This window comes from Pygocentrus nattereri, chromosome 15 (assembly GCF_015220715.1).
Source record: "Pygocentrus nattereri isolate fPygNat1 chromosome 15, fPygNat1.pri, whole genome shotgun sequence".
Lineage (NCBI taxonomy): Eukaryota > Metazoa > Chordata > Actinopteri > Characiformes > Serrasalmidae > Pygocentrus > Pygocentrus nattereri.
The window spans coordinates 9,517,359-9,544,749 of NC_051225.1; the positions used below are offsets into that span (position 1 = coordinate 9,517,359).

The following is a 27,391-nucleotide window of genomic DNA, read 5'->3' on the forward strand; positions in this document are numbered from 1 at the left end:
TGAGCAAAACACCATGGGACCGCCAAAAGTAGCCCAGTATTCTGTTGCTATCAGGGAAATGCTAAAATTCACCTTAATTTAATTTAATAGAGATTAAAATGTATTTGCATCTCCTGTCCTACACCAGCCCACGTCGTTTATGTATATTACAATGTCATATATCGAGGTTTAAGATAAGATAAGATAAGATAAGATAAGATAAGATAAGATAAGATAATCCTTTATTAGTCCCACAGCGGGGAAATTCACAGTATTACAGCAGCAGCAGAGTAACAGGAGTAAGGCACTCAGTAATAGAAATGGGAAACAGTGTAAACATTATGAACATTATAAAGAATAAAAATTAAAGTTAAATCTCTAGACTATTTACAACAAAATAAGGATAATAATAATAAAATAAAATAAAATAAGAGTTGCATAGGAATCTGTATTGCACTTAGCATATTGCACAATGAAAAATGAAAATGTTTGCATTCTGAATGTAAGTGTATATTGTATGTGGTCTACTGGGAGCAGTGCTGGTTGTACATTCTCACAGCAGCAGGAAGGAAGGACCTGCGATAGCGCGCCTTCACACACTTGGGGTGAAGGAGCCGGTCACTAAAGGAACTGCCCAGTGCTGCCAGAGCCTCATGCATGGGGTGGGAGTCGTTCTCCAGCATGGATGCTAGCTTGTTCAGCATCCTCCTTTCTCTCACCTCCTGCACTGGGTCTAGAGGAGTTCCCAGGACCGAGCCGGCCCTCCTGATCAGTTTGTCCAGTTTGGGGTGGGGTGGGATGGGGGTGTTTAGGCCGGGGTCACTGGCTATGTTAGAGGGGCCAATACCTTATTGTGCAGTGCATTAAGAGCTCAAAGTCAGTGTTCGATATCATTCAACCTTTTATTTATACAGTTTACAGTTACATTTAAAGGCTAATAGGTCTGAAAGGCAGGTGTCCTCATACTTTTGGCCAAATAATGTGCATGATGGTAATTGTGTGATTTTCTGCTGACTTTCACAGTGTTTGACTGTGTCAGTGATAAAAGCAATAAGCTAATGCCTGCCTAAATTAATACCTAGTCTATATAATGCTCAAGATCCTTTTTGAAGAGTTAAGCTTCACAGTATCAACCTAGTAAATCTGGTAAGCCAGATCACTGATCTATTTGAGACATAACAAGTGTTGCAAATGATTTACAATGCTATCTGGGATAGACTAGATCAATTATGGGACGTGGATGTCAATAAAAGCTGGTATTTTTTTTCCAGATAAACACATTATGATAGCTTGAACAAACATCACTCCACTTTGTTGCTTTCTACCGATGTAAAAGGACTTTGTAATGGGTTGCTAGACTACTGGCTCTGCATTTGTTTGTGCATGTGCTAATAAGAGTGTGCTTATATTTACTGTTCAGAACAGATTAGTCTGGTTTTAATACAAGCTGCACTTTCTATTAGTTAAAAAACAGCTGTACATTGAAAGCCTAACCATGGTTAAACATAGCTGTCTGGTTTTCACCTGGACAGTTTCTGCCCACAGGCTTTGCAATAAGATAATAAGCAACAAAAATGTTTTTTTTTACAGCCTGTTTTTCTCAGGTTAACCGGTACTGCAGTACTGAAGGTGATGCAAATTCTGGAAATCATTATCTTATTTTGCCACTAGATGGCAGCAGTATTCATATTTTCGCAATATTGTCAGCTATTGCTTGTATTACTTGGAATTGTGAGATACATTTTAATGTAAGATGTAAAGTCTTAGTAATTTTGACCTGCCACTTAAAAAATAGTTTTTTGATAGTAACTTCAGTTCAAAAGTAATAAAATACTTACAAATATTTTACATACAATAACAGCTTATTCGATGTGGATGTAAACAAAAAGTATTTTAGAGCTTTCATACAAAATTCAAGCATTCTGTAAACTAGGAGTGAAGTGATGATAAGTAATACACTCATCCACCATCATCCCTTTACATTCATTTTTCTCAAGTTATCTGCCTTTTAGATTTGAGCTCCACTTTTGCAATGAGATAGGTTCTGGATATTAATTTAAATCAAACTTTTTTTTTTCTCGATGCTACAGCTTCCTCAGTCATTTTAGAATCTTGTCTGCTGCCTTCATCATTCTGCACACATTTGACTTGTCTTTACTTTCATTTAAAGCTTCCAAGTGTCCTGCTGTGAAGTTGCACAGGATTACAATGTTATCTGGGATAGACTAGATCAATTATTTGACAATGGATGTCAATAAAAGCTCATATTTTGTCTAAATAAACACTGATTAATGCGTACACAAATCACTGCAAGAATATTCACCAGAATTACAAAACGTTATTGCTATATAACCAAAAAACATTTTCTAAATTTGATGTTCATTTTTGAAAGCTGGTTCTTCAATAGCATTCTTTTTCAAGAGAGCCAACACTAGCTTCTCAAACTCAGTGATGGGTTTTTACCAAAGGGAGGCAGCATAGATTAGTGGAGCTAGTTTACACACCACACTTTTACAGTGTGAAAGTGTTTGGTTTTGGAAAACAGTCATCCTGTCCTCTGCTTATGTGGCCTTGCATTTATCTTTTAAATATCTTACTACTGAAACTCCTGAAAGCATGATCGAGGTAATAGAAGATAGTGGAACCATTGTGATTGGAGGAGGAAATGAAGTGAATTTTGAGGAGAAACATGAACAGCATTCAGGTTATAATCAGCCATAACACAATGACATATTGTACTTGAAATTAGTTCATTTTTTTGCTGTGCTGCTGGCAAATTTCCCACAGCAAGTCAAAACAGCTGTTTCGATTTTCTCATTATTGCTCATAGGGCCCCCTGGTGGCTTGAAACCCCTGGGTACATACTTATAAAATCCATGGGATTGTCCAGGCCGACTCTTAAGTTCCACAGTATTAATGATGGAGCACAGTTTTTTAGGTCTATTTTACCATCTGGATAAAAGACATCATGGTAAAATATAAACCTGTAGCTTTGAATGTAAGTCAGCTATGATATTTTATGTATTTCAGACATAACTTCACCAAAGAGCAAGTTACAGATAGAAATCCACTGAGCAAAAGTAAAGAGCAAAAAGACCTAATGCAGCATTTAATATGTTTTAATGTTCAGTTCCTTCTGCCAAATTATAGTTCCTTAACAAGCAGCTTGTTGCTATGTCAGAGCAACGAGCTCTGTTCACTTGCTGCACAGCCGACAGTTTGCTCTCCAGCTCCTTACACTAAATTCCCTGTCTGACCAAATCGGCTGTCAGTTAAATGTGATCTTAAAAGTATTCATCTAGAAGAAACTTCATTAACCTATATGTAGAAGACATGACAGTCACAACGGAAAGAAATACGGCATATGTGCATCTAGAATTGTAGGACAAGAACAAGAATGAAGAAGAAAAGAAAATAGGAAAAAGGAAATGTCATTGAATGTACTGATGTGTCTCTATAAAGCAAAGATCAGAATTTTGATCTTTTTAGTGGCTGTTTATGGATGTCAAAACTGGGCAATAGAAAAGCTGCGAAAAATACTGATGACTTTCAACTTTGGTGTTGGCGAAGACTTTGGATGTCAGACAAATGTATCCCTGACCAGTTCATATCTCATCTCTCTCGTAAAGTCCAGCCAACCAAACTCTCATATTTTGGAATCAGCGCTTAATTGGAAAAGACCAATATGTTTGGAACAGTTAAAGGTAAAAGAGTTGGAGAACAGTCACCAACAAGATGGATACAATCAGACTAGTCATGAACCAGCCATTAAGAAATCTGAAGACCCAAACAGTAGACTGGATATTCTGGACCAACATTATTCATATGGTTGTCAGTGGTCATAATAAAATTGTGTCAGCTTTTTATTGAGTTTAACTAAAGAAACCAGAGTAAAATCAGTACTAATGTCATTCACTTATGTTTCACTTAAAATTGTGACCACTGACTTATTGACCACTGACATTCGAGTTTGAGTAATGACAGCAATGATGTGTATGAGAGGTGGTGTGAGGGAGGAACAGTAAAATGCTGTACAACATTTTCTTTAGAAGGAAATGTGCTTGATAACTCAACTGTGCTTGATAAAGCAATATATTGCAACTTGTGACTGTGGTCTTAAATTTGAGATTCAGGTTTGTGCATTACTTTTTAAATGTTTATTAGTCACTCCATACATCATTAAGTACTCACTCCATAACAACCTTAATCAAGGAATTGTATGTGATTTTGGAAACTGGGTGGCTGAGTACTGATGTTGAATAATAAGGAGTAATAAGCAATAATAAGGCCTAGGCCAAATTGGATAAAACATTAAGTGTAATTTTACTTTAACATCTTCATGTATCCTTATATTTTTCCTTAATTGGTGAATTTTCTCTTAAGTACTTTCTCAAGCTACAAAGCTGGAAGCCAACACTTTAACTCAGTTGTGGTCAGTAAAGAAGTAAATGTTACTGTACTTAAGTATTTTTTCATGCATCTGTACTTTACTGAAGGTTTTCCATTTTGGACAACTTTTTACTTTCACTCCACTACATTTTAATCAAATATCTTACTTTTTATTCCATTACATTTTCTGAAATCTGTCGTTCCTTTTGGTTTATGCATAAAAACATAGAAGAAGTGCAAAGCAAGAACACCAATCAGGGCACAGCGGTCACTTTGTTCTGAGCTTGTTTTGACCTGTTGGTCATACCGACCCAGTGCAGCACACGGTTCAACATCAGCAGAGTAAAATTTGGGGAGAGTCTGTTCAACATAAATGATGAACTAACCTAACTTTGTGTAAACAGAGCACAATATAGAAATATGTCCACATATGCAGTCGAGACTGACGTATGTTTTTTCAGAATTTATACAAACATTTCATTTTATAGTAAATTAGTTTTTGCTAGTTTATGAACAGAGACCTACAGATCAATATAGTAAAGGAAACTCATTTGTGATCCTGAGTTTAAAGCCAGTTTTTATTAAACTTAAACTTGTAACTAAGTTGCAAATAAATCTTAAACTGAAACTTTGCTTGTTAGTAAAAAGTGATTTCAGAGCCACTCGGTTCTACCTGATGGAAACTGTTTGCCTTCAGTGTTTTGTGCTTATGATCATTTTAATAGACGTCAGTGTCACTAATTAATGACGTTCTATTAAAAGACTGTTTTTTAAGAGAGACACTGGAGGATTTCATAAAATGAATTCATAAAGCGAGTCTTGTTTCAAAAATGATAACAGGACATCAGAGCCATAATTAATCTTTTAGTACTTTTACTTTTGATATTTAAGTACATTTGAAAATACTTTTGTATTTTTATATTTCAAGTGGAGGTCTAAAAGGGAGGGACTTCTACTTTTATTGCACTAATATTTTACCTTGGGTATTTTTACTTTAACTCAACTACATGATTTGTGTACTTTTTCCACCACTGCTTTAACTAAGGTTTGGAGTGTAAACTATGAAAAATAGCCACAGACAATTATTCCTCCCTAACCATAAATATAGTTTCTATCATCTTGAACCGGTCTGCCCATTTTCCTTGGACCTCTCACATCAACAAGACATTTTCGTCCACACAACTGCCGCTCACTGGATATTTCCTCTTTTTCGGACCGTTCTCTGTAAACCCTAGAGATGGTTGTGTGTGAAAATCCCAGTAGATTAGCAGTTTCTGAAATACTCAGACAAGCCTGTCTGGCACCAACAACCACGCCACGTTCAAAGTCACTTAAATCCCCTTTCTTCCCCATTCTGATGCTCAGTCTGCACTTCAGAGTGTCAGTCACTGCTTATATAGACGCTGCATGTGGCCCCCCCTCCACCATGCCTGTGCATGCTCTCACTCTGTCAAGCTCCCTGTCTTTATTGAACAGCTTCAGAAAAAGCAAATGCAATGGTGGATAAACAACCACCATCGAGAAGTTATTTGATCTACGCTACATGGAGAAAAGTATTGGGACAACAACACATCAAAAATAATAAAAACAATGGGGGGGGGGGGGGGAAGCTTTATAGTTGAACATGACACCACAGATGTTCCCATAACTATCTGGTTGCAGAATTGCTTTGATTTCTAGCTGATAACAGAGAAGCTTATCTTGTCAGTGTTACCAAGCATGTTGCCAAATACAAACCAAGGGTCAGTTCTATGAATTTCAATGCATTTTAATAAATCATTATGGTGAAAAAGTGTTTGTTTTTATGTGACTTATGACACATAGCTGAACTAGCTGAACAGAAAATAGATGACTAAATTTACACACCAAATAGAAACCAAAGCAAGCATGCAGATCAAAGTTCATATAAGCCATGTGAGTCATTCATATAGGCAGAGCTCAGGGCTTGTTTAAACTGAGGTAAAGTAGTAAGTTAGCCTGGTAAACTACTCTACTAAAACTGGAGCTTAAGGGCTGAATGATGGCCTGTTGATGCTCTTATGAAATTAGCCTACAGAGCTTACAAAGATAAACTTGATTTCCAGCGATGTCGCGTAACCTTCCTAAACAAAATGTGCAAGTCAGCCTCAAACCAAAAGACAGTTTATGGCTAGCACTAGTCTAGCACTTTGCCCATCTGTGACTCATCTGTGCACATCATGCACACAGAGTGTATACGTTGGTCTGTAGTATGGAAAATTAGCATTTTGTTATTTGTTTTTGGTACAAAGAACCGCAAAACAATATTAAAGTGCACCTCAAGGAAAGGAATAAAATATACAGATAAAGTAGGATATTTGGTCTTGTATGATATCCTTTTAAGCCACTGTAATGGAAGTAAGTTGTGAATGGTTGTGAGTTGTCACTGTGTCACTGTTTGTCTTTCAGTTTGTTTTTAAATGTAATGTATGCTATGTGGCCAAAAGTATGTGGACACCCTTCCTATTTATTGACTTGTACAGGTATATAAAAAAATTCCTACCATGTTGGATCTGCCACGGTCAACTGTAAGTGCTATTATTGTAAAATGGAAGCGTCTAGGACCATGCAAACTCAAGCAATAAGTACTGAAATTGCCTGTCCTTTGTTATATCACTCTACAGAGTTTCTGACTGCCTCAGAAAACATCATTAGCAAAAGAACTGGGTTGGGAACTTCTTTTAATGCTGTTTCCATGGCCAAGCAGCTGCACACAAGCCTAATATTACTATGCAGAATGTCAAGGGTTTGCTGGAGTGGTGTAAAGTATGCCACTACTAAACTCTGGAGCAGTGAAAATGTGTTCTAAGGAGTAATTCAACAGGCTTCACTGTCTGGTAGTCTGATGGACAAATCTGGCTTTGCAGAATGCACAGTGCCAAAGTTGCTGGGGGAGGAATAATGGTCTGGAGCTATTTTTCAGGGTTTGGGCTCGGCCTCTTAGTTCCAGTGAAGAGTAATTTTAAACAAGGTGGGAAATACAGGGGATCCTGGCAAGGGAAGACCTCCTAATTAACCTCTGGGACCCCCCAAATGTCTCGAAATTAAAATTCTGGGGGGTCCTGAAAATAACCTTACAATTAAGTTATGCTATCAGTTCGGGAAAAACAGGTGTTCAAATATGAACTTAGAGAAAGCTCATTGTTTAGCTGCTTCACCTACAACTGCTGAGCTTCTGTCTTTGATATTCTTACCTAACTTAGACTACAGCACTGCTCTGCCTCAGGGTGACACTGTTGCAAATTGGTTCATTGGATTGGTCCTTCATAGCCTAAAGACTACGTGTAACTATGCCCAAGATACCTCTGAAACAGTTTAACTAAGAACTAAGAAACTGGAAAAACACATTTTCAAAAGAAGAATTGTTAAAGCATTGTTAAACCAATCATTAAAGCTAGCATCAGTGGGGCTATTGCGTGTGAGTTAGCAGCCAGCCAACATGGGACCCCCCCCAAATACCAGGGTGTATTTTGCATGTAGATGTTAACGCTACAGCATGCAAAGATATTTAAGAAAATTGCATACTTCCAACTTTGTGGTAACAGTGGGCAAGACCCTTTGCTGTTCCAGCAGGACTGTGCCCCTCAGCACAGAGCAAGATCCATAAAAACATGGTGTGATGATTTTGGTGTGGAGGAACTCCAGTGGCCTGCTCTGAGGCATGTCCTCACTAAACATTTAATTATCTGAAAGTTCTCACAATGCAGCATAAAAACCAGCGAGCATTGACTTTTCACTTCCAGTTCAGCTCAATTTCCCTAAAAAAGTTTCGGAAATCGGATGAACACTGTATGTTACCTCACCTGCAAAAAGAAATATGGCAGCCGTCTCCAAGACCAATTGAAACGCTGATTCTGAATGATCCTGCATTTATGTCAGAAATGTTTTTTGTATGTGTATCCCTCTTTGAAATGTATTAAAGAGAATAGTACAGATTTATTTGTATATACACAAAGTGACCTGCATTGCACTGATTGTGAAGGGTTTGTTTGAAAATGCTTATCATGGATGAGGTGCTTGGTAAGACGTCATAATCTGACATCAGGGCTGTCTGTGCAGTGATGGTGGGAGCTAAGTGGCGAGATATGTTGTAAAGAAATTGTGAGACATTTGTGTCAGTATCTATATGAAGGAATTGGTGAAGATTTTTTATTGCAAATCAAGTGCCTTATTTTTAATAAAAGAACAGATTTCTGGAAGTATGTGAATTATATTAAAACACATGAGATGTAACGGGTAGATGTGCTAGGCGGTGGATGATGCTGTGTTACTTATCAGTAAAAAATCTTTTTCCCATATTTGGTTAATTTTCAAACTTTTATTGTCTTATCATTTCACATGTGCAACAAGACACAATGTACTCTCTAGAAAGTAACACATGAAAGTAACATAAAACATGTAAAGCCAGTCAGAAGCTTCTTCACAGTGTAATTATTTATTGTGAATCATGAACCACACTTGTAAGGTCAAGTCAGCCCCAATGAACCATTCACAATCCTAATTATTTTATTTTACCCATTATTTTTTTTATCCAGGGCAGAAATGCAGAAATCTTTGTGTAGCCATATGGTCTTGGGGGATGAGATGCTTGGTAAGACGTCATAATCCGACATCAGGGCTGTCTGTGTAGTGTTGGTGGGAGCTAAGTGGAGAGATATGTTGTAAAGAAATTGTGTCAGTATCTATATGAAGGAATTGGTGAAGATTTTTTATTGCAAATCAAGTGCCTTATTTTTAATAAAAGAACACATTTCTGGAAGTATATGAATTATATTAAAACACATGAGATGTAACGGGTAGATGTGCTAGGCGGTGGATGATGCTGTGTTACTTATCAGTAAAAAATCTTTTTCCCATATTTGGTTAATTTTCAAACTTTTATCGTCTTATCATTTCACATGTGCAACAAGACACAATGTACTCTCTAGAAAGTAACACATGAAAGTAACATAAAACTTGTATAGCCAGTCAGACCCTGCGATGGACTGGTGACCTGTCCAGGGTGTATCCTGCCTTCCGCCCGAAGACTGCTGGGATAGGCTCCAGCATCCCCCCACGACCCTGATGGAGAAGTGACTTAGAAAATGGATGGATGGATGGATGGATAGCCAGTCAGAAGCTTCTTCACAGTGTAATTATTTATTGTGAATCATGAACCACACTTGTAAGGTCAAGTCAGCCCCAATGAACCATTCACAATCCTAATTATTTTATTTTACCCATTATTTTTTCTATCCAGGGCAGGAATGCAGAAATCTTTGTGTAGCCATATGGTCTTGGGGGATTTATGCAGGTCTTTTCATAGAAGGCAATGACTCCAACTGCAGTATTATTACACACCAAAGGACCTCCAGAGTCTCCCTGCAACAAACAGGTACAATCTTAGCACACTGCTGAGCTGACCTTTATAAAGCTACTGCTAAAAGCTACAATCGCTAAATGTAAAACATTGAACACTGAATGTAAAATTGCATTCAACACATTTCACAAGCTTGATCTTCTTTGCCTGATTTAACAAAAAACAGTTTAAGAATCTTAAGAAAATCTTTACCGTGCAAAATCCACCATGATGACGGTCTGTACACAGTATGTTGTTGAAGTTCCACCAATGTTTGCAGTTCTCGCTGCTTAACATTGTGACATCTGCCTCCAAAAAACATCATTTGTAGGTCCATTATTTCTTATGCTTCCCCAACCAGCTATACTGCAAGCGGTGTTTTGCGTAAAGTCTTCGTCTTTTTCTGGGATGCGAATTGTGTTGCTTACAACTCGCTTGGCTAGCTGCAAAAAATCATCATAATTATTAGCAAATGCAGTGAACAGAACTGAATATGATCAATAACAGAGATGCATATTGATCAGGTTGTTACACTGCAGAGCTTTTTTCAGAACCGTCCCAAAATCCCCCTGAAAAATATCACCAGTCACGCCAAAGTAAAACTTAACCATCAAAAATATGAAATGTTTTTTTTCAAAGAGGACTGCTGGGTTACGTCGTTTTTGGGACCTTTAGTAAGATGTACTCACAAATGAAATGCTTTAGGCTTTTGTTGCCATTTTCAACAGAAGGTCTCTGAAGGTTAAAGTGGAAGTTTGAAGTTCTGCTTTATTTTAGTAACACAGCAAAAGCTTGTTTGTGTACTTACTGCGTTTACCTTAAACATTTCACCATGTTTTAGCAATTTTTCCATGCACAGATTAACAAACTCAAACAAAAATAGTTGGAGTGGTTGTTTACCTTCAGTAGCATGATGTCATTTTGCTGGGTATTTTGGGTCCATTTTAAAGTCTGGGTGGCTGTAGGAATCCATCAGTTGTATGCGCTGAAAGCTGTTGGTCTTTAGATTATGAGCTCCTATCACTGCTGTCACATCTGTCCATGGTTTTCCCCTGTTTAGAGGAACCAACAGGTAACACCTTATTGTTGTGCAATAAATGTGCTCATGATATATTGAAATAATTGAGCTGAGTTTCAATGTCTTTGAAAAAAAGAAATGTGTTGAATTATGAATAATAATGTATGGCAATCATCATATTATATAAAAAAAAAACACGATAGCAAATGTAAGCCTGTCTGTACAGAATCAAAAAAATGTTAAAGCTCTGAACCCCTTAAATCCTTATTAATTAAATTACTGAACAATTTACTGAGTTAGGGAGATTATACGGAGGGGAATTCCTGTGTTTTCATGCATCTTTCACAGTTTAATGGTTGAGGTTGTGCCCACCTTTCCAGGGAAGAACAGCGACCCTATCCCCTACAATATATCATTGTAAACATAACTATATAATTCTAAAGAACTTGTGCTAATTACAGACCCACAGCTTTTCGTTTTTAAGTTCTGAAAGATCATCATCCCCCCTTCATATGCCTCACAGTGCTCGCCTGCCTCTCATCCCTGAACCATACATACACACACACAGATGCTGCTATGGGTTCAGCCCATTTTGGAGCTGCCATTTTGGAGCGGTCAACATCGCTGCCCAACTGCGTTCAGTACCATTACAGAGTGTGTTCCCTCCAGCAATTGCTCTTGAATTTTTTTTTCTATGTACTGTCCCCCCAACGGTGAAGTAAAATACCCCCCCCCCCATGTGCTCCTCTACCATTAATAGATTTACAAACATGTAAATTTTAGCTTAAATGTTTTTCTCAAAGCTGTTGTAAAACAGACTTCAGGCAAAGTATTTAAATGTTCATGTAATAACTGCATTTGATGAGGCATTCAAATCTTCATTCTTCTCTTCACAATCCTTACTCACTTTCTCTAGAATGGAGCATTCTACACCAAACCTCTCTGAATTACTTTGTTTACATCAAAACCATTCAATTTAAGAGTTTTTATTAAATGACTGTCGGCTTAAGGCATATCATGCAAGATCTGCTCTTGATAGTGCCTGCATTAGACACTGTGACAGTAACACAGTGAAAATGTTATTTCTACCCAGTATTTATTCTAGTGCTGGATGACCTATAGCCCTGCATCATTACTCCCTAATCAAAGACAAATAATTTCTTACTTTAGAATGTTTGTAGCCATTCAGAACACAACAAAGAACCAACTAAAGACTGCAGCAAGATAACAAACGCAATCAAAAGCTTACTTTTCCTTGCACTGCGCAGCCGTCATGACGAATTGTTCACTCACAAGGAAGCCACCACAGAAGTGCTGTGTCCCTACTTGGAGAGACACCATGTAGGGCCTGGATTGAGCCTCTTTGCCATTCACTATACCAAGAAAGTAATCCAAACTGATTATACTTAGTTATACAAACATTAATGCTATAGACTAACTTTATTACTATATTTTTCATAAATGGGTGAATATTGAGCTTTTGTGTCTATAAGGAAAAAACTCTCAAATCCCACATTTCAAAGTCCTAACTGTGTAACTATATTGAGTACTAATAAGACTTTAAAGTGAACACACTTGTATCAGTTTTTCTGATATATTGTAATTTTTCTTTTACATGTAAAACAAATAATTAAGTTACTGTAACAACGATAATTTGGTCCTGACATCTAAAAATGTTTAAATATACATCATGAGCTGGAAATAGCAAAGAAAATAATAAAACAGTAACTCATATAGACATACATAAAAGTTTGGTCACTTCTGGTTAAATTGAATGTTTTGTTGATTTGAAGTGAAGGGAACAAACTTAAAAATGGCGCTTAAGTACATAGTTTCTGTTTATATTCTGAGTTTAAAATACTGGGAAAAAATCAGATGTAACCCCAGTAAACCCCAATATTTCAATTGAGCAATTAAACAGCAGTAATTAGTTCATTAAAATGAACTCCTTCTGCTTTTTAGAACAAAAAAAATGATTAACTTGTTAAATATTTGTATTTTAATTGAAGCCAGATAAGAACTTGTCTTAAAATAAAGCCTAAAAGATGTTTGTCAGTATCACCTTCATTCACTCACTGTGGAAATGGCGTATTAACAGTTCTTGGTACAAAAAAAAAAATCTCTTATCATTCTAAGCTAATTAATAGCTAGCATATAGTGTATCCTAAAAGCACACAGTGATTCTTTTTTAATGTTTTTTACAGAATTTAAAACATATCTAATACTGTCTTAATGTGACCCATATGGAAGAGAAATATATATTTGATAAGGTTAAATATGTATGTGCAATATATGTAAAATATACACCAATCAGCCATAGCATAGTCTCTTTTATCAGCTCCACTTACTGTATAGGAGCAATTTGTAGTTCTACAGTTACAGATTGTAGTCCATCTGTTTCTCTGATACTTTGTTGGCCCCCTTTTACCCTGTTCTTCAATTATCAGGACCATCGCAGAACATGTACTATTTGGGTGATGGATCATTCTCAGTACTGCAGAGACACTGACGTATAGTGACACTGTCCACTCACTGTCCACTCTATAAGACACACCTACCTGTTTGGCCTACCTTTAAAATGTAAAGTTACAGACTGTAGCTCATCTGTTGCTGACGCTGCCCACAGGACACTGCTGGCTGTACGTTTTTGTTTAGTGAACTATTCTCAGTCCAGCAGTAACACAGCAGCGCTGAAAATGATCCACCATCCGCACAATGCCTGCTCTGTGGTGGTCCTGGCCATTGAAGAAGTGTGAAAGGGGGCTAACATAGCATATAGAGAAACAGATCGACTACAGTCTGTAATTGTAGTTTTTCAATTACAGACTGTAGTACTGTTAAGTGGAACAAATGAAAGGGACAAAGATGGATATTTTAATTTAATTAATTATTTTAATGTGACCCATATGGAATCATATTAGGTTCAACACATCTGGGTCAAAAACTCTGATGTCCCTGAGGGCCTTCATTGACCGTGTTAGATTTAGATTAGAATTAAACAGAACGTCAGTGCCAGGGTTGTGCTCACCGGCTATGATGGACAGAAGCTATGTGTAGGTGATACTTACCAGAGTGGCCCAGCTGTGGCAGCAGAGCAGCCAGAAGGAGCAGAGAGATGAGAGCCATGGTACTGTAGGGAGAATGAAGGTGCACCTTAGTGAGGGAGAAGATTATATGTAGCACAGTGGGTGTGGTAAGTTCACCACAATCAAGCAGCAAGTGCTCCTCCTCAAAAACCTTGCTTTTCCTGTTTATCATATAGTGGTTAATTTTCACAGAGATAATGTCTGTAACAGACAACATGTCTGATGTCAGCAAGTTGATGGATCTGACCCTTGGCTTATGTTAGGCTCTGTGAAATGCTTGCTTTCAAATTGTAGAGTGTGCATTGTTCCAACCTCGAGAAAAGCTAGTCCAAAATAACAGAACAGATAACCAATTAATCAGTCATGGTTGTCTTATAGATTTGTAACATGCAAAAGAGCCTTTCTGTTTGTTTATAATGTGCCATTCTGTTCAGTTCTCACATATTAGTCGTTTTAAAGGCCCTTCTGTGCTTCAAAGCTGCCACATGTGTTTGCCTTTTCAACAATGTTACTGTGTAAAGCTCATTAGTTTTCGCAGTAACAGCCCATGAAACACAGAATGAACCACTCAGTAGCTCTAGTAACAGAAGTAATACTTCATAAAGAGCTGGAGTAAAGCCCGGGCTAATATACTAACTACAACTAGCCATATGACAAACAAGACAGGTGAATCAGCTCAGTATTCAGGCAAGGGTGAACAACGATTGGTGGTGTGACAGTAATGTGATGCCCCAAGGATTTTTGAAAGTGGAATTTGCCAAACAGTCAGGATGGGAGGAATGTGTGACATTAAACATATAGCAAGACTAATTTTTGATGTTTGAGAGATGACCTTACTTGTGCCCAAAGTATTCCATGCAGTTATTTGGTGCATAAATAAATAACAGAAAGCAGCCCAGAGTCAAATGCTAAGGTGCACCAAACAATATTTGCTCTTGGCAAACAGTAGAATCATTGAGAACCTATTCATGGGCAACAGTTTTCATTCATAATTATGAATGTGATCACATTTGTTTTATTCTAAAAGTTACAAATAGTTTGGAGCTGTCACAGTATTCTGTGTTGTTTTATATGTGTAATGTTGCTTGTGTTAGTTATTTTGTGCATTTTTTTTGTATAAATAGGCAGAGTATGGCATTTTCAGATGCTTATATGACAGTTGACTACCTTTCTGATTCTTGTCTACTATGTGCTATATTTTGGCATATTCACATACACTGTACAGCCTGGGAAAAAACTTTGTGGTGAGTGTGAGAGTTTGTGGTGCAAGATCTTCAGAAAAGATAGCAGTGTGTAAAGAACTTGCTTAAATACTCACAAACCCATGGGATTATACTTGACATTAGCAAATACAAGTATTTTTAAGCATTTTATTTAGCAGTTACAACAAACACAGGCCTGTATGATCTGGGGAAAACAGGTTGAATGAGAAAAGCATACAAGATAAGCTAGTTGGCCATGGCAGATTATTTTTCAAATGGAATTTTACCTCAAGTGCATAAATAATTGTTTTTTCTCTTAAATCAGATGTGCATGTTCAAGGTTTAAGGTTCATGTTCATCACTGTTGACCCCAAAGAGCCTTACTTTGACCGATTTTAAACACCGGTTCATAAGAACATTTTAGCTGGTTAGCGCAATGCTAGCCAATGTGGGCATCTGTCAGCTAATGTGACATAAGTGACAGTGTTCTTTCCAGTTGTCCAAAAACTGGAACCAAAAACGTATTATTCCGGATCTAATTATGGACCGCAAGTATGACTTTTTCTGTTTAACTGAGACGTGGCAACAGCAAAATGACTTTACACAACTTAATGAATCTACTCCTGCGGGTTATGTTTACATCAGTAAATCTCGTGAGACTGGCAGAGGAGGAGGTCTCGCGGTAATCCACCAGGAGGAATTAAAAGTCTCACCGGTATCGGCTCCTGTTTTCGACTCTTTTGAGTCATTGGTCTGTTGTCTTGCTGGTTCCGCTCCAACCATCATTGCCAACATCTACCGACCTCCTAAAGGCAATAAAGCCTTTCTTCAGGACTTTGCTGCGTTTCTCACACATCTGATCACTCTCTCACCTGTTATAATAGTTATGGGTGATTTTAATATTCATATAGACAGCGCTAACAATCCTCTCACTAAAGATTTCATATCATGTATGGAGAGCTTCGGACTCCTACACACTCTAAAGGTCATATTCTGGACCTCATCTGCTGCTCAGGTGTTGCTCCCTTTAACAGTTCAGTAGAAGAACTAACCATATCTGACCACTCTCTTCTCTCTCTTAATGTTAATCTTCCTCTCTCCACTATAAAGCCTTCCCGTCTCATCACCTACCGCAATATCAAGAACATTGATCTAGTCTCCCTTTCTTCCAGTATAACCTCCAATTTGGACTTTCATCAACAAATGGACCCTGATGAACTTGTGTCACTATATAATACTGGTCTTCAGGCCAGTCTTGACTCTTTTGCCCCACTGAAATCACGTACAGTTCACTTTTCACGCTCAGCTCCCTGGTTCACGCCTAAGCTTCAGCTCTTGAAAACTAAGGGACGACAATATGAGCGATTGTATCGCAAAACTGGTTTGTCTGTTCACAAGGACATGTACAAGGACCACATGTTACATTACAAGGACTCATTATCTCAAGCTAAATCAAACTACTATAGTGGGAAAATTATTTCTATGAATGGTGACTCTAGATCACTCTATGCATTTTATAAAAAACTGTTCAACCTCCAGACTCTATTCCACCGTACCTGTGTACTACTACCTTCTGTAACTCACTTATGTCTTTTTTCAATAAGAAGATCGAAAATATTTATAAGAGCTTTAAAACCCAGCCTTTATCTACAACTGTCTCTGAATCTCTTAACTTTCCCCTACTGACTCCCACACTTCCTAGTTCAACCTCTAATTATCCCCTTTCTTCAACTTATTTTTCGTCTTTCTCTCTTCCTCCTATCTCTGAACTTTCTGATCTCATCTCTAATACTAAGCTATCTACCTGCACACTGGACCCTCTCCCCACAACACTGGTCAAATCTTGTCTTCCTTCTCTGCTTCCTCTAATTACTGCCATCATTCACTCTTCTCTTACGACTGGTATTGTACCAGTAGCCTTTAAAACTGCAGCTATTAACCCGATCTTAAAAAAACCTGGTGCTGACCCTACTGATTTTAATAACTTGCACCCTATCTCCAATCTGCCATTTATTTCCAAAATACTAGAGAAAGTAGTAGCAGCTCAGCTTCATTCTCATCTATCAAACAACAATTTCTATGAAAAATTTCAATCTGGTTTCCGTTCTTCTCACAGTACAGAAACAGCACTTGTTAGAGTCACTAGCGATCTCCACTCTGCAGCTGATTCTGGACTTCTCTCTATTCTAATTCTCCTGGATCTAAGCGCTGCCTTTGACACTGTCTGCCATTCCATTCTTCTTCATAGATTGTCTTCCATTGGGATAACTCATACACCACTAAATTGGTTTAAATCATATCTTTCAAGCCGTACTCAGTTTATCCAGCTCAAAACTTTCACTTCTCAACCTTCTCCTGTTATTACTTGTGTTCCTCAGGGCTCTGTCTTGGGACCCCTTCTTTTCATAGTCTATCTTCTCCCCCGAGGTAAAATCTTTCGCAAATATAATATCAACTTCCACTGTTATGCGGATGACACCCAGCTCTACCTTTCCAGCATGCCCACTTCCACTTTCCCCCTGCCCTCCCTTATTGTCTGTCTATCTGAAATTGAAACCTGGCTTTCTCACAACTTCCTCAAATTAAATGGTGATAAAACAGAGCTGCTACTTGTGGGCACCAAATTAAACCTCTCCAAAACAAATAACTTTTCTCTTACTATTGAAAATTGTTCTGTCTCTCCCTCAGTTCAGGTAAAGAGTTTGGGTGTCATCCTCAACAGTACCCTGTCATTCCAATCCCACATTAATAACATCACTCGATCTGCTTACTTTCACCTCTGAAATATTAATCGCTTGCGACCCTCTCTTTCCTCTGACACTACTGCTATTTTGGTTCATAGTCTTGTTACATCACGCCTGGATTACTGTAATTCTCTCCTTTTTGGCCTCCTCCTAAAATCACTACACAAACTTCAAATGGTTCAGAACTCTGCTGCATGTATCATTACAAGAACTCCTTCTTTCCATCACATCACTCCTGTCTTGCATCAGCTGCACTGGCTCCCGGTTACTCAACGCATACAATACAAAATATTACTGCTTACTTTCAAAGCAATTCATAACCTCGCCCCTCCATATATTTCTGACCTTATTAATCTCACTTCACATTCACGATCACTGAGATCATCTGCCTCTATCCACCTGTCTGTACCCACTATACGCCTTAGCACCATGGGAGGTAGGGCCTTTAGTACCTCTGCCCCCAGGCTATGGAATGCTCTACCTCCTGACTTAAGGAACTCTGACTCTATTTTACATTTCAAGTCGGGTCTCAAAACATATCTCTTAAGATCTGCATATAACTCCTAACTCCAATCACTCTGTTTTATTAATTTTATCAATTTTTTATTTTATTTTCATTTATTTTATTTTATTTCATTTTATACTTTGAGTGTTATCTCTTGGTTTTTACTGTGTTTTTTTACTGTGTTTTATCGTTTTACTTGTTTATTTACTATTATTATTGTCTCATTTTATGTAAGGTGACCTTGAGTGTCAGAAAGGCGCCGTCAAATAAAATGTATTAATATTATATTATTAAAAAGGTTGCATTAGCAGCAGTTACCAAAATGTGCTTCACGTATCTTGAAGGAAGCATGTGCTAATCTTCACCTTCCAAACTTGGTGGCATCATGTGAGTCCTAGGCAGTGGATGGAAGTTGTCTATGACTAAAATTAGGGGAAAATGGATGAAAATAAGTTGTTGGACTGAATCCTAGAATGATTTTTTTTATTAGATCAGGTCTGGATTCCCCCTTATATTTTGCACCAACGATTCCCAACCACTGAGAGGCCTAGTGGAGCAGATATAGCACTATAGCTCTTTGGTAATAAAAAAACATATTTAAGATCATGTGGTGTTTCCAAATAATTTGTTAAACGTAAACAGCTTCATCAGCACAAAAATTTAACAAAAGCTATAGAACTTTGTGACATCCGTCTTTATGGGTCCTTGCACTGGTGCACATTCAAAAGGAGATCATGCATGTTCCTCCTACTTGGTAGAATCACACATGGTCATTTTTAGGTGTTCTGGGAAGATTGTCAAAAAACCTACATAGTTAAATCAACATTTGTTTAAATTTCCCTGACCAGTGATGTGACATATTGTCATTTCAAGCTAAAATATGGTCACTGTTGGAGTGAGGACAACGCAAAAGTTGCTGTTCAGATTATTTCTTGGTAATTTTATAAGTTAAAATTAATTCACACACTCTACAGAGAACAAACTCAAATATGGCCTTTTCCCCACAACTTTTAATAGACAATTTATTGTTTATTTGCTGATTTTAATAAACCATTAAGCAATAAATGTGCCATAACTTTTGCACAGGCCACATTTTATATTTAACTGTTTGCCCTACAAGATAAATTCAGCAAATGAACAGTAACTGTGCATTAAACGTGCAGAAGTGTGTTCTCTATGGAGAACATGATGGCCTGATGTGGCCAAAACTTTACATGCAACTTTATATTTGCATGTGATATGTTGGGTCTGGGTAAGGCCTGATAGTTTCAAGTGACTAATTAGATATAAATCAAGTGTAAAGGTAATAAATTACTGTGTGAATTAAGAAGTCATTAATGAAAAGTCTCTGAAAGTAACTGGATTTCCAGTATAAATTAATAAATTGATATAAAATAAATTAATAAGTGAATATATATATATATATATATATATATATATATATATATATATATATATATATATATATATATATATATATATATATAAAATAAATAAATCTTCCATCAAGTGCAGCGCATGCAACCAGTCAAAATCACCACACTCAGTTCCAGTATATATATATATATATATATGGTGCCTTCACAGATGTGAAAGTTACCCATGCCATGGGCACTAACACACCCCCATACCATCAGATGCTGGCTTTTGAACTTTGCACTGATAACAATCCAGACAGTCCTTTTCCTCTTTGGCCTAGAGGACACGACGTCCATGATTTCCAAAAACAGTTTGAAATGTGGACTCGTCAGACCACAGGACACTGTTCCACTTTGCATCAGTCCATCTCAGATGAGCTCGGGCCCAGAGAAGCCGGTGATGTTTCTGGGTGTTGTTGATATATGGCTTTCGCTTTGCATGGCAGAGCTTTAACTTGCATTTGTAGATGGAGCGACGAACTGTGTTCACTGACAGTGGTTTTCTGAAGTGTTCCTGAGCCCATGTGTTAATATCCATTACAAAATGATGTCGGTTTTTAATGCAGTGCCGCCTGAGGGGTCGAAGGTCTCGAGCATTCAATGTTGGTTTTCTGCCTTGCCACTTACTTGCAGAGATTTCTCCAGATTCTCTGAATCTTTTGATGATATTATGGATGGTAGATGATGAAATCCCTAAATTCCTTGCAATTGCATGTTGAGAAACGTTATTCTTAAACTGTTGGACTATTTGCTCACGCAGTTGTTCACAAAGTGGTGAACCTCACCCCATCCTTGCTTGTGAACGACTGAGCCTTTCAGGGATGCTCCCTTTATACCCAATCATGACACTCACCTGTTTCCAAGTTTTTGAGCATTTCTCACCTTTCCCAGTCTTTTGTTGCCTCTGTCTCAACTTCTTTGGAACATGTTGCAGGCAGCAAATTCAAAATGAGTGAATATTTCCAAAACACAATAAAGTTTATCCGTTTGAACATTAAATAACTTGCCTTTGTAGTCTACTCAATTGAATATATATATATATATATATACATATACATATATATATATATATATATATATATATATATATATATATATATATATATATATATATATATGTGTGTGTGTGTGTGTGTGTGTGTGTGTGTGTCTGTATGTATATATATATTATATATATATATATATATATATATATATATATATATATATATTTTGGAACTCTGAGCTAATCGAGTGAGCACAATGTTAACTCTCAGGAAGGACAGCTATATTCCAAAAATTCAGTCAACTGCAATGACTCAAGGACAGTTTAATTGTGATTTGCAAATTCTTTTTTTTTTTTTTCATAATGACAAAGCAGAGCTCAAATAAAAAAAAAATCATGAATGCATGCAAAAGCAAAATGTTTTGTTTATTCATTGTTTCATTGTAAGTCATTGATGATCTCCTTGATCCAGGGAAGAAATTGCGATATCTTTGCGTAGACGTTTGGTACGGTGGGTTTGTCACAGTTCCCGTTTTCAAAGAAGGACACAATTCCGACTGCGATATTATTACACACCAAAGGACCTCCGGAATCTCCCTGCAAAAAACACTTATGTTAGTGCGTTGTGTAACTGACCCCTCATTAAGCTGCTGTAAAGCATATTCAGTAGCTTTTGTAGCTACAGAGAGACAGAGAGAGAGGGGGGGTGGTTGGGCACTTTACCTGACAAAATCCACGGCCGGAACCTGCACACATCATATTTGACTCTGAGAAATAGTTTCCCCAGTCCCTTTTGCATGTTTCTGTTTCTATGACACTGACATCTGCCTCCAGAAGACGGGAACTATAAGGGCCTTCAAATGCAATTTTTCCCCAACCAGCGACACTGCAAATGGTATTAGCCTCAACATCCTTATTTGTTTTGGGGATGGCGATCCACTCAACAGTTCTGCTCCTTTGGACTGGTTTTTCAAGCTGAAATAAGATCACAGTTATGGAATAATGCAGAGTACATGCTACACTTCTCACAGAATGATAGACACAAGTAAAAAAATGAATGAGGGGGACTGATTGTCAGTCTGTTTACCTGCAGGAGCATGATGTCATTTTTCAGACGCCTGTAACCAGGATAGACGTGGTAGAACTTCACTGGTATGCGGAAATAGTTATAGTTGTCCAGATCATGAGCGCCAATCACCACTGTCAGATTCACCCCACTGTTAAGAGGAATCACATGTTAGTACCTTGATGACTTTTGTTTTGTAATGAAGTGTTCAAATCCTTTAATTATGCCAACATCTTCTCATGCTAATTTATATGTAATAACCACTAATTTGAGTTCTTAATATGATCTCATCATGGACCCAAAATACTCCTAGCTTTAAAACTATGACACACAAGTTAGTTTCTTATTCTCCAGATTTATTTTCCCATTCCACGTTAAATGGTGCAGCAGGATTATAGTGCCTCTGGCATCAGAATGCAATTAGTCTAATGACATACATTTAGTGCACAGTAACTTTAGGTTACATGTAGAGTCCTACACTATATGAAAAAAGTATTGGGACACACCTCTTAATCATTGAATTCAGGTGTTTCAGTCTTGTTGCCACAGGTGTATAAAATCAAGCACCTAGCCATGCAGTCTGCCTTTACAAACATCTGTGAAAGAATGAGCTGTTCTAAAGAGCTCAGTAAATTTGAGCGTGGTACTGTAACAGGACTCAATCATTGCAACTAGTCAGGTCATGAAATTTCTACCCTCTTAGATATTCTACAATAAATTGTGACTTGAATTATTGAACAGTGGAAGCATTTAGGAACCACAGCAACTCCGACATGAAGTGTCAGATCACGTAAAGTTGCAGAGCAGGTTGTTCAGTGCTAAGGCACATAGTGCAGAAAAGTTACCAATGCTCTGCTGACTCAATAACTGCAGAGTTCAAACCTCTTCTGACATTTACCGCTCAGTTCCAGTGAAGGGAAATCTTAATGCTTCGGCAGACCAAGACAATTTGGATAATTGTATGCTTCCAACTTTATGGGAACAGTTTGGGGAAGAACTTTGTTCTGTTCCAGCATGACTGAACCCCAGTGCATAAAGGCCTGGCTGGGTGAGTTTGGTGTGGAAGGACTTGACTGGCCCACACTGAGTCCTGACCTCAACCCCACTGAAACACCTTTCTTGAACTTGAATGGAGATTGCTAGCCAGACCTATTGATTTAGAATGGGATGTCATAAAACCTCCTGTAGGTGCAATATGTAGGTTTTCCAAATTTTTTGTCCATATAGTGTATTTTGACTCTTGACTCTTTACTGACATACTAGTATGTTACATTCCAACGCTACACTACCATGTAACTTGCATGTCACACTGGTGATAATTATACACCAGCAACATAATAGGGACTTCATTAACAGTTCTGTGTGTGCACTCGCTGCTTCTTGCAGTCACAGCCTGCTGTTCTACTACTACAAAAAAAATCACATTGCTATAATCACTAAAATGTGAGGTTTTAGTAAGTTAATTTACCTAACAAGTTTCAATTTTAGGATCTTTGTTTTTCTCTTTGGACATGTAGCGTCTAGGTAATCAGAAAAAGTCCATTTTCAAAATTATGCTGACAGATTTCCTTCACTTCTGCTAAATCAGCACTCTGTTGACAAGATTTCCAACTATGTATCAGATATTTCTCAGAGGATGTCACAATTTTAAATAGGAAAAAAACCAAATAGAAAATACTGAAATACTGATTTGTTATTAAAATTAGGAGAGAAGCTCTTTTGCATCACATATGAAACTTGGCCATATCCTTGGACATGGAGCTCTGTTTTATTCCACATATAAACACAGTCAGTAAAATCTGAGAAATATTGATAACGTTCAGCCTTTTCTACCTCAGAGCGACGCAGAGAAACCTGTTAATGCATTTGTCAAAGTCTGATTACTGTAAGGCTCTTTTACTGGGCTTCCTTACAAAACAACACATGCTGTATAATGAGCAAGCACAGCAGTGCAAAACAAAAAAACAGCTTATATTACACTCATTTAGAAACAACCGGCCTTAAAGCATCAGCATACCTGACAGACTGTCTGTTTGTGTTCTAGCATGTAATGTTAGATCTGCAGAATCCGGCCTTTTGCTAATACTTACTGGGCTTCTAATCTGTGGAATTCCATCCTTCATTAGGCAGTGATGCTCAGTAAACTTTGAAGAAACATTTGAAAATGTATCTCTAATTTAGCTTTTAATTAAAATGTATACTCATAACTTTCATTTATTTTTCCTAAAAATGCCATTGTCGAACATCATCCATAATCTAAGAAAATAAAACTCAACTTTGATATCTTCTCTTACTTTTAAGGTTTAACTCCTGTCTGTAAAGCACTTTGAGCTGCCACCAGTATCTGGTATGAAAAGCGCTCTATAAACAAAGTTGTTATCATTATTATGATTATTTTTAGTAGTAAGTTCATGTTTCATGTTGTGAGTTGAATTTTATTTACAGTTTTATTTTATTATCAGGCACTGAGGGGAGAAGCAGCTTTGAAAATGTGTGTGTGTGTGTGTGTGTGTGTGTGTGTGTGTGTGTGTGTGTGTGTGTGTGTGTGTGTGTGTGTGTGTGTGTATCAGGCACTGAGTTGAGCATGAAATGTTCGTTGACACTGGATAATTTTGTCAATTTCCTTATTCTTAGAAAAGTATGTCATCAAGTAAGCAAAAGCTTGTGTTATGCTGTCGTGTTACAGCTGTTGCTGGTGAGGCTTTATTTTGATTGGTCCTTTTTAGGTGAAACAAACACTCAACAGACTCTCAATAACATCAACAACATGTCAGTGATGCAGCAGTGAACACACTATTAAGACTTTTAATTAACTGTATGAATAAAATTAGCTCATAATCTAATAAATTCAGTCGCTTTTCACTTTTTTCACTTTTTCACTTACACTCAGCATGTAAGCCAAGGCTATTTCTGATCAAAACTGTCTCTGTTTGAGATAAATATGATTTCATTATTCGGTGATACTGACGTTATCACTGCCTGCAGTGATAGTATAGTGTACTTTTCCTCAGTGTTACAGATCACATGATCACACGGATAAAGATCATTCTTAGAGCCAAAACACAGTGAGAAAACATTGAATGGAAGAAAAAAGAGAAAAAAAACAAAACAGCTTACTTCTTCCAGCAGTGCGCAGCCGACATGACAAAGTTTTCAGACACAAGAAAGCCGCCACACTCATGTTTACCATTTTCCTGAAGAGAAACCATGTAGGGTCTGGAGTGAGGTTCAGCCTCTGTGCCATTCACTATGCCAACATTAATGCTGGCTGAGAGAGAAAGAGTGAAGCCAACCTGGTTAGACTTAGACTAAAATGAATGTAACTGCCTTGTTTCTGCGCTAAGCATCTCAAAAGCAAAATTAAATGACATGCATGATTTCATTTCTGAAAATGGATACCTGATACAACTGAAAGATCATAAGACACAATTTTTGACCATTCTTCCAGAAGCGCATTTGTGAGGTCAGACACTGATGTTGGATGAGAAGGCCTGGCTTGCAGTCTCCGTTCTAATTCATCCCAAAGGTGCTCTGTCAGGTTGAGGTTAGGACTCTGTGCAGGCCAGTCAAGTTCTTCAACACCAGACTTGATCATCCATGTCTTTATGGACCTTGCTTTGTGAACTGGTGCACAGTCATTACATTAACATTTTACATTACATTAACGGCATTTTGGCTGACGCTCTTATCCAGAGCGACTTACAATTTGATCACTTTACACAATTGGCCTGACTTCATGTCTTTTGGACTGTGGGAGGAAACCGGAGAACCCGGAGGAAACCCACGCAGACATGGGGAGAACATGCAAACTCCACACAGAGAGGAATCAAACCCAGGCCCTCCTTGCTGTGAGGCGACAGCGCTACCCACCATGCCACCGTGCCGCAGTCATGTTGGAACAGGAAGGGCCCATCCCTAAACGGTTCCTACAAAGTTGGGAGCATGAAATTGTCCAAAATTTGGCAGTATATTAGGTATATATACATTGTCCCTACAATCACTGGCCATTTTATCAGAAGCATAATTACAGGTACATTTTATAGATGTACAGTAACCGACTAGCCAATCAGTTGCTGCACAATTTATCAGCACTCCCACATATAGATGATTTGGTGAATATGCAATATTTACAAAGTGTTTTAAGTTGCCATAAGAACTGCTTTAGCTAATACTGTACAAGTGTCAGTGCATAGTTGGTAATATTACTAGGAAGGCCAAGAGTAAGGGAGGTCAAGAGTAACTGCTCCAGCTGTGTTGGTACCCTTGAGGGAACGTCCTCTGTACCACATAACTGTACCATATTCTCCTCCGGTAATATTTTTTAGTAACTCTTTAGTAACACAGGGAGTCATTTAGTGCCCCACCAACCAGTCATCATGGCCCCTTGCTTTTTATATGTGCTTCAATAGCTGCAGGCAGAAAAAAAGAACAAACTGAACTTCATGTGTGCTGTTCTTCTTGCTGCGTGTGCCTGATATAAAAGGCTACATCAGTTAACATGGGAAGATTTGAATGAGTCACTCTGTATTGGCTGCATTACAGGAATGTGGTTTATGTTGTGGGAAGAAAATTAGTAGGTTTTCTGAATGAGAGGAACTTTGATAATCAGCTGTTGATTGTTGGTTTGCAGTGATGAGTCATAACAATTGGAACAAAGCCTTCAACCTAAGCTATAGCTGCCAAAACATGGCCAAAGCAGGAAAAACTCACCTCTATGTAATGCTAATTTCTGATAGTGCCTCTGTGGGGTTTTAGCGCTTTTGCACTAAGCTAACGGTGTGATCATTTTGTCCATTCTAGATTAAACACAGACATTTGAAGCTTCTAAAATACATTCCATGTTTTGCTTGAAGCTTGTAGCATACATATTAGCATATGTTTTATCTTGAAGCAGTTTTACACTGACGCTTTCTATAGAGAGCTTTATTATAGAGCTGCCACGGCTATTTTCCATTTCTAACAAGTAACTGAATTATGCTGCAGCTCGTATTCACAGTAAATGACATATTTAGGACTATTAGAAGGCCTAGATTGACTTTTTTCTCTCTACCTATTGGAAATGTGTTTGGTTGATTCCACTGTCAAATCATAGTTATCCTGGCAGTTACATTAATATGTTAGGCCTTCAGCTCTTGAAGTCCTAACCAATAAGAGAGATTTTTTAGCTACACCTAAACACCATGGAGGGGGAAAAAAACAATTTCTGATTGGCCAATTCCTGATTGGCTTTTGAAGGTTTTAACCATTTTGTTTCCTTTCGGAACTTAAAGAAAGAATAGTACTGTAATACTTGCAGAGTTTGCGAGCACAAGTCTAATGTATAAATATGAACTAAACATTATTGACATGTATTTTTCAGTTCCCAGACACCAGTAGGTCTTTGTTGAAGGTTTTGAAAGCCATGAGGGTGTTGATTCATTCTTGAATGTGTGGCTCCTTTGGGCAGACCTTCCATACATTTCTCTCTTTGCATGTTCTTAGCTAGTCTTGTATTTCCTTTACTTCTGGTGTTGGGCCTGTCTTAAGGAGCATGGTGTACATTTGAGGGTATATTTAAGCTGTTTGCACCTTGGGGGATCAAAGTTTGCCTGGACAGCATCATTTTATCTGACAGTATAGCTTGGTAAGGTGTTTTTGATCTGT

The 27,391-nt window shown here is 37.7% G+C and overlaps 1 protein-coding gene and 1 long non-coding RNA gene across 2 annotated transcripts; both read right to left on the reverse strand.

Annotated features, from left to right (window-relative positions):
- Positions 1 to 9,509: 9,509 nt before the first annotated feature.
- On the reverse strand, positions 9,510 to 12,108 carry LOC108429476. Its single transcript, XR_005131500.1, has 4 exons — positions 11,992 to 12,108; positions 10,625 to 10,776; positions 9,938 to 10,167; positions 9,510 to 9,747 (listed from the first exon to the last, which is right to left on the reverse strand). It is a non-coding gene; the product is annotated as an uncharacterized LOC108429476 (long non-coding RNA).
- Positions 12,109 to 21,083: 8,975 nt separating this feature from the next.
- Positions 21,084 to 25,017, reverse strand: LOC108429491 (granzyme B-like). The gene is made up of 4 exons (XM_017701251.1): positions 24,866 to 25,017; positions 21,770 to 21,899; positions 21,406 to 21,657; positions 21,084 to 21,279 (listed from the first exon to the last, which is right to left on the reverse strand). The coding sequence occupies exons 1-4, from the start codon at positions 24,955 to 24,957 to the stop codon at positions 21,121 to 21,123; spliced, it is 633 nt and encodes a 210-aa protein (XP_017556740.1). The 5' UTR covers positions 24,958 to 25,017; the 3' UTR covers positions 21,084 to 21,120.
- Positions 25,018 to 27,391: the final 2,374 nt, after the last annotated feature.